This window comes from Labeo rohita, chromosome 25, assembly GCF_022985175.1.
Source record: "Labeo rohita strain BAU-BD-2019 chromosome 25, IGBB_LRoh.1.0, whole genome shotgun sequence".
Taxonomy (NCBI): Eukaryota; Metazoa; Chordata; class Actinopteri; order Cypriniformes; family Cyprinidae; genus Labeo; species Labeo rohita.
This window is the reverse complement of record NC_066893.1, coordinates 8,184,423-8,193,119: the sequence shown is the minus strand read 5'-3', so window position 1 is coordinate 8,193,119 and position 8,697 is coordinate 8,184,423. Positions and strand designations below refer to the sequence as shown.

Genomic DNA, 8,697 nt, shown 5'->3' with positions numbered 1-8,697 from the left:
AAAACAGCAAATGCTAATGAGGAAGGCAAAGAGGCTATTGAAGTCCATTAGGAGCTCTCTCTAGTGAAAATAGCCGCTCTCTGAGGTTATCTACTGGCCAACGCCACTAGTTCCAGACCCACTATTCAAACCCGACTCCCATTTCCAAGTGACGGATAGGACAAATGTGCTTTCTGTATACCAGTGAGGGGCCAAGGGAAGAGTGCAAAATGGATGATCCAAAAGCAATGCTTTTTATTTTCCAAACAAGGAACATTCTTATTCATTATACATTTATTGCGATGCAGCGCGCTGGAGAGAAGGGAAATGACTTCACAGCTGAGCCCCGAGTCACTTTGTGGGATTGGAAGGAGGCCACAAATCACAATCAGAAAATGACAGTATTTCAGAGTTTGCGAGCGAGAGATAAAAAAAAGTGGTTTGTGTTTAAGACGACAGTTCTTGACAGAAAAACGATTTAACAAGTCAGAGCTGTGGCCTAGCGGTTTCCTGATCCCAATCCTGCCAATTTTCATCATCATTTCCTGTCTTTTTCTGACCATCACCGTCACCGAAAGTGGTAAAAAGGCCAAATATAGGGTTTCTAAAGAACGGAGTATATTTGATTTAAGAAGGGACACAACTATTTGAGCATATATTGAGCTATAAACAGTGTTTTGGAGTAACTAGTTACATGTTATTACAAAATAAATGTGACTGTAATCTGTTGTAAACAATTAGTTACTTATGAAAACGGTAACATCTGAGTATTTTAACACTTACAGATTTGATTGGTTTCTTTCCAAAATGGCATTGAGTGCTACCAATGTTTTAGGAGTTTAGGACACAGAATACATTCGATAATGTTATTTTCAATTTGGGTTTATGTATATGCTTTATTTTTTTAAATTAACAGTTTTTCCCAAAGTATTGTTTGATGCCAGTGTTTCCTGTCATAGCTATGCATAAGCTATTAAACTACACTATCAGTCAAAAGTTTTTGAACAGTATGATTTTTAATGTTTTTTAAAGAAGCCTGCATTTATTTGATCCATAATACAGCAAAAGCAGTAAAATTCTGAAATATTTTTACTACTTAAAATATCTGTTTTCTATTTGAATATATTTTAAAATATAATTTATTCCTGTGATCAAAGCTGAATTTCAGCATCATTACTCCAGTCTTCAGTGTCACATGATCCTTCAAAAATCATTCTAATATGATGATTTGCTGTTTGAGAAACATTTTATTATTATAATTATCATTAAAACAGTTAAGTACATTTTTCAGGATTCTGACTCAAAGATCAGCATTTATCCGAAATAATTTTTTTTGTAACATTATACACTATACCATTCAAAAGCTTGGAGTTGGTATCATTTTTAATGGGCAAATTATAGAAATTAATACTTTTATTTAGCAAGGATGCTTTAAATTATTCAAGTGATGATAAAGAAATGTATAATATAACAAAAGATTTCTATTTCAGATTAACTGTTTTTTTTTTTTTTTTTTAAACTTTCTATTCATCAAAGAAACCTGAAAAAAAATTCAAAAACAAAAAAATTCAATAATAATAAAAAATGTTTTTTGAGCAGCAAATCAGAATCTCAGAATGATTTCTGAAGGATCATGTGACTGGAGTAATGCTGCTAAAAAATCAGCTTTGAAATCACAGGAATAAATTACATTTTAAAATATATTCAAATATAAAATGGTTACTTTATAAAATAACAATATTTCAGAATTTGACTGTTTTTGCTCTACTTTGGATCAAACAAATGCGGGCTTGAGTAGCAGAAGAGACTTCTTTAAAAAACCTTTAAAAATCTTACTGTTCAAAAACTTTTGACTGGTAATGTATCTTATTTTAAATCTTTATTTAACCTCAGAATGTTCTCAAAGTAAAAAGAGGTGCTAAAGTCAGATTTTGTGGTGCTGTTTTAAAATTAAATTATTATAATCTTAATTCCAGTGACTTTGAAAAGTCAGTAAATAGTGTTGAGTACTACTGTAAGGTTAACCCTGCCTACTTTAAATGTTTCAAAATGATTAACAGTTTAGAAAAATGTAGAAAAAAAATGTAGAAATTTAAATTTAGAAAAGTAATCAAAAACTAAAGTAATCAGTTACATTATTTTAATAAATAATTGAAATAGTTACACTACTAATTACATTTTTAATTGGGTAACATGTAATTTGTAACATATTACATTTCCAAAGCAACCTTCCCAACACTGGCTATAATATCTGATGACAATTAATCGCATATACAGTAAAGTATATTAAAATTTGCTGAGAAAAGCACAAAACTGAAGGTAAATTTAAGACATTATATTATAGTGGCAGAATTACATGATGGATGCTGAGACATTACAAAAAAGTTATGGACAGACATGATTTATAAGTCTCCATATTATAAAAACAGAGAAAATGTTTAATGTTCTTTTTTTTTCACACCAATATAAGTAATGCTGAGAAGGTTACTTTGGAAATGTAACAGGTTACAGATTACAAGTACCTTATTTAAATTGTAATAAGTAGTGTAACTATTTCAGTTACTTTTTTGAAATAATGTAACTGATTACATTTGATTACTTTTCTAAATTTCCAACTAATGTTTTCAACTGTTAATCATTTTCAAACATATAAAGCAGGCAGGGTTAACCTTACAGTAACACTCAACACTGAATCCTTCTTCACTTGAATTAAGATTATAATACTTTAAATAATTGTAAAGCACAGCCACCACAAAATCATATTTGAGCACCTTTTTTTACTCTTTTAGGTTAAATACAGACTTAAAATTATGACAAGAAACAGTTTAATAGCTATGATGCTGTCTTTGCATAGCTATGACAGGAAACACTGGCATCTAACAATCTTTTTTAAAAAGCATATACATAAACGCAAATAGGAAATAAAACAGTTATTGAATAAGCATGCGTCATAAACTCCTGAAACACTGCTGTCAATGCAATTTGGGGAGAAAAAAATTATTAAATCTCTGTGTGTGTGTGTGTGTGTGTGTGTGTGTGTGTGAGTGTGAGAGAGAGAGAGAGAGAGAGAGAGAGAGAGAGAAAAAGAGAGAAAAGAAAGAGAGAAAGAATATTCAGATGTAACTCTCTTTGCAATCATTAACATTTTCATAACTAACTAATTTAATTTCACATTTTTTCCCAGTAACTGAAAAAATATTAGTTACATTTATTTTTTAATTAAATTACATGACACCATTATAAGTAACCAGTAACACCACAACACTGATTATGAGACGAAAATTTGAAAACACTTTCAGGTGATGCTTTTTTAAATCCATTACCTAAAAGAGGTTACACTTTATTTTAAGGTGTCCTTACAGCGTAATTATACATTTAAGTACTGAATATTATTAATTAACTGCATGTATTTACTATATGGTTAGGATCAGGCTTTGGCTTAGGGTTACTTGCATGTAATTATGCATAATTAATTGTTATTATAATAGCAAGTACATGTAAAATGTGTAACAAGGACACCTTAAAATAAAGTGTTACTTATACTTATTTTATGTAATTTAGTACTTCCATGTAAGTTCATTACTGGTCTAAGACCAGAAAGTGGAATTTGAGAATCTGAAAACTATTGAGAAAAAAAAAGTGATATTATGTGAAGTTGAGCCTGTGCTGTCCAAGTTGGTACTCACTTGTGAGGAATACGGGGGACTGCTGTGGGACTGGAGGCTGCGGTGACAACCTGTAGGATCTGTTCCAGTGCGGTCAAACCCCCTCCTACCTGAAACGCTACCTGATCTGCATTATTCTGAAAAAGAGAGATAGGGACAAGAGAGAGGGAAACAGTCAGAAACATGGAGAGGCGAGCAGACTCAAGTATCACATTGTTTTGGCATTGGAGGTATCCTCTCGTTGCCCACCTCCTGCTTTCTAGAGGGGAGCTGGAGTGAAATTTGAAGCAAAGTGATCCCCAAAGAATTCCTGCTAAATCTCAAAAGTGCACAACCCTTCCCAGCCACCACCCCCCACCCGACAGCAACCGAAAACCAACGCAGGACAACAAACGCGCATATCTGCACACAAAGCAGGGGTGGTCTGGTTTGACAAAGAAGAGCTTAGGGAATACATAGAATGAGTCAAAATTTAGACTGGACAAGAAACATTTTACGTCACAAATTCAGAACTGAGTCAACAGTATGCACGAGTCAATGAAAAAGCCTTTGAAAAAAAAAAAAAAAAAGAAATCATCTTTTAATTTACAATACAAGCACTTAGAAGTACTTAGGAATTAAATGCACTCTTTGCATTCATGAATTGATTTTGACATTTTCCAAAAATGTCATGTGGTGCAACCAAGTAAAAAGTAACGTTCTTTTTGAATATTTGAATATACACATTAATTATTATTTATACATTAAAAATAACATATTTAATATAAGTATCATGAATTATTAATTCACAAATCATTGCATTTACAGAGTTACACCACATTGCATTTCACGATCTAAACTAGCCTTGCCTTTTTATAAAAAGGTCAAAGTATCTGATATTTTTAGAGACTTGTTGACCTTGACACACAGAAATAACGGTCTGCAGGGGTCTTCCATATGATTCCTGTTTATTTTCTTCTGTTTTTGTTGGTTACACCACATGACGCTGATTTGACTAACAGTTTTTGCTAATATTAATAAGAAATAATAATATTAAGCTTATTAATATTTGCAAAAACAGTTCACCAAATCAACGTCATGTGGTGTAACCAACACGGAGATAATATTTCAGGACAGTTGTATGGAAGCCTGTTTCCGCTACTGAACAAAAATTAAAAAAAAAAAGTAATTTAGACTTTTTATATCTTTTTTTCCCCTCAGAAGTGTTTTTATGTCTTGCAATTCTGACTTTATAACATGAAACTGCAACTGAAAACATTTGTCTTTTTTCCCCTCAGAATTTGACTTTATTACTCGCAATTGCGACTTTATATCTCACAATTCTGAGAAAGAAAAAAGTCAGAAATGCAAGACATAAACTTGGATTTGCAAGACAAAAAGTTGAAATTGCTAGTTTTTATTATTCTGAGAAATAAAGTTTATCTCAATTTCGACTTTATATAATGCAATTATGTTAAAAAAAAAAAAAATTAGAATTGCAAGTTATAAACACATTTGCAAGACAAAAAGTCAGAATTCTGTGCTTTTATCACTCAGTTCAGAGAAAAAAAAAAGTAGTTTATATCTCGCAATTCTGACTTTATAACTCGCAATAGCGAGTTCATATAATGCAATTCTGAGGAAAAATTCAGAATTATGATTTGCGAGAAAAAAGTCAGAATTGCAATTTCATGTCCCTCAATTCTGACTTTATAACTCGCAGTTATGAGTTTATATTTTACAATTTTGATTAAAAAAAAAAAAAAAGTCAGAATTGTGCGCTTTTATCACGCAATTTGGAGGAAAAAGTTGTTTATATCTCGCAATTCTGACTTTATAACTCACAATTGTGAGTTTATATCTTACAGTTCTGATTAAAAAGTCAGAACTGTGAGACACAAACTTGCATTTGCGAGACAAAAAGTCTGAATTGTGTGCTTTTATCACGCAATTCAGAGAAAAAAAAAAGTTTACAGTTTATATCTTACAATTCTGACCTTATAACACGCAATTGCAAGTTTGTATAATGCAATTCTGAGAGGAAACAAATTCAGAATTTTGATTATCGAGAGAAAAGTCAGAATTGTGAGTTTATATCTTTCAATTCTGACTTTATAACTCGCATTCGTGAGACAAAAAGTCTGAATTGTACGCTTTTATCATGCAATACGGGGAAAAGGGTTCATAGTTTATATTTCGCAATTCTGACTATAATTTGCAGTTGCAAGTTTATATAATCCAATTCTGACAAAAAAAGTCAGAATTTGCAAGACAAAAAGTCAGAGATTTTTTGCGAAAAAAGTTTCTCTCTCGCAATTCTGATTGTATAACTCGCAACTGAGTTTATATAATGCAATTCTGAGAAAAAAAAAAAAAAAATCAGAATTGCAAGTTTGTATTACACAATTAAGAAAAAGTTAAGAGTTTATTACACAGTTCTAAGAAAAAAAGTCAGAACTGCGATTTGCGAGAAAAAAGTCAGAATTGCAGGTCTATATCTTTCAATTCTGACTTTATAACTCGCAGTTCTGAGTTTATATCTTACAATTATGATAAAAAAAGTCAAACTGCAAGATATAAACTTGCATTTGCAAGACAAAGTCAGAAATGTGCGCTTTTTTTTACAAATTCGGAGAAAAAAAGTTTACAGTTTATATCTCGAAATTCTGACTTTATAACTCGCAATTGTGAGTTAATATCTCACAATTCTGACAAAAAAAGTCAGAGTTGTGTGTTTTTCATGGAATTCTGAGAAAAATTTTCTCTCACAATTCTGACTGTATAACCCGCAACTGCGAGTTTATATAATGCAATTCTGAGAAAAAAAAAAAAGTCAGAATTGCAAGTCAGAAAAAAAGTCAGAACTGCAATTTGCGAGAAAAAAGTCAGAATTGGAGGTCTATATCTTTCAGTTCTGACTTTATAACTCGCAGTTCTGAGTTTATATCTCACAATTCTGACAAAAAAAGTCAGAATTTGTGAGACAAAAGGAGTTGTATGTTTTTCATGGAATTCTGAGAAAAAAAGTTTCTTGCAATTCTGATTTTATAACTCGCAAGAATTGCAAGTTTGTATTACACAATTGAGAAAATATTCAAAATTGCTAGTTTGTATTACACAAATCTAAGAAAAAAAGTCAGAATTGCGAGACAACGTAAACTCACTCTTGCGAGATTGAGAGTTTATATCTCACAATTCTGAGGAAAAAAAAAAGTCAGAAATGCAAGGAAAATGTCAGAATTGCAAGATATAAACTCGGACAAAAAGTCCGAATTGTGCGGTTTTCACTGAATTCTGAGAAAAAAAAAAAAAAAAAAGTTTATCTCTCGCAATTCTGACATTCTGACTCGCAACTGCGAGTTTATTACACAATTCTGAGAGGGGGAAAAAAAAAATCTGAATTGCAACATAAAAACACGCAATTAACTTTATTATTTTTTTTTATTATTATTTTTTATTCAGTGATGGAAACGGGGTTCCATACAGTTGTATGCCTCCCCATAAAAATTCTCAAAATAAAAAAAAACATGCTCATTGTAAAAAATAAATAATTAAATAAAGTATTTCGTGACTGTATGTATAAAAAACATTTTAACATATTTTCAAAACGTTCATAAATAGTGTACTACAAAAAACATGAGCGTCAATTTACTGACCTGCATGCATTTGAAGTTATTTCAGGATTTTCAAATTATCAAGGTTCAAATGCAACTTTCAGCTGTTGGTTATCATAGATACCAGCCGTAAAAGTTTTAAGAGGGGGGTCAACTAAACTGCGCCTGAAACTCATACGGAGCGAATGAGCGTCTTTGAGTAAGACGAGACGTAAAACAGTCATTTAACTGACGTGCTTCTCAAATCAAACTGTTTACAGAGGGGACATTTTTACTCGCATCATAAAATTCTTTAAAGTTCAAAGTGGAACCCCTTTAAATGAGTCATACGCTTTAGAGTCCAAATTCCCCAGCTCCCTTACTTTGAGAAAAGGAAGTAAGTGCCTCAGAGGTTGGCGATGAGCTCGACCCCAATGTTGCCACAAAACGACACATAAATCAACAACTCCGAATTTGAAAGTGACAGCAGTTGAGTCATTTATTTGCAGGATTGTAGAGCAAAGAAGAGAAGATGAGAACGTTGCACCTACTCCATATAATGAGGTCAGATTCTCGTTCGCTATGTGACGGCACTCAAAGTCAGGCACTTCAAGATGTTTTTGTTCAGGGGATGGCGGGGGCTGCCAACAAGCCTGAACATATTGAGCAGCAAACAGAGGAAGCGCTTTGCAAAATTACATATAAGCTCCTCTCCTGTCAATCACGAGTGCCGCCAAAGACTCATTCCTGGAGATCCGGTGGCAAAGAGAAGGCTGAACCTCTGCCAGGGTTAAGAGATTGGAACAAGCTTGTTGTCAGATACACCAAAGGTGAAGCACGCTCGAACAGCGGCTGGGATTAAGAAAAGCTCACTGACAGCTAGGTGAAGACGGCCATGGAGCCTGGCTGCCTGGAGCGGGAGGACGAACCCAGGTCGCAACAGTAAATCGAGCGGCTACAGAGGCAGGAGGGTTGGACGCTCACGGTGGCCTATTTAAGAGGGGTTAGCTGGGGCCTGTACGGTGATGGCATGTAAAACTCGGTCCAGAGGGAGGTGTCTCACCTTGCCCTTTCTGGCTTATTGACAGATCCCCACGCTTAGCAAAGTACCTGGAATCTGGAGGAGTTTAGAAAAGGGACTGAAGATGAGATGATAAACGTTAGATTATCGAGAAAGACACAGAGAAAAAGTACGGAGAAACATAGTTAGCATGGGTAGTGTGTCAAGAGTCAAAATACCAAGCCTTGTTACTTGAGCAACTATTCCAAATATAAATTTTTTTTTTTTTTTTTTACATTTCAAAATTGACTGAAGTTTTTCTTCAGAACTGTAACTGAGCAAAAGTTTTCAGTTTCAATATTAAAGTGTGCGTGACGTTCGTTGTTTTCAGCCTCTTCCACTGCAATATATGAGTACGTGAACACACAAACAATCTGTAGAAATGGTCTGAGAGTCATATCATTTACAAACAGAAACTTAC

At 33.2% G+C, this 8,697-nt stretch overlaps 1 protein-coding gene across 4 annotated transcripts in view; it reads right to left on the bottom strand.

Annotated features, from left to right (window-relative positions):
• The window catches only part of scaper (S-phase cyclin A-associated protein in the ER), a 177,972-nt gene that overhangs the window by 78,612 nt on the left and 90,663 nt on the right, over window positions 1-8,697 (bottom strand). For all 4 annotated transcript variants that reach the window (XM_051099424.1, XM_051099426.1, XM_051099425.1 and 1 more), the window contains one exon: window positions 3,666-3,781. In XM_051099424.1, the coding sequence (XP_050955381.1) occupies window positions 3,666-3,781 (116 nt within the window). The remainder of the gene's footprint in view (window positions 1-3,665; window positions 3,782-8,697) is intronic.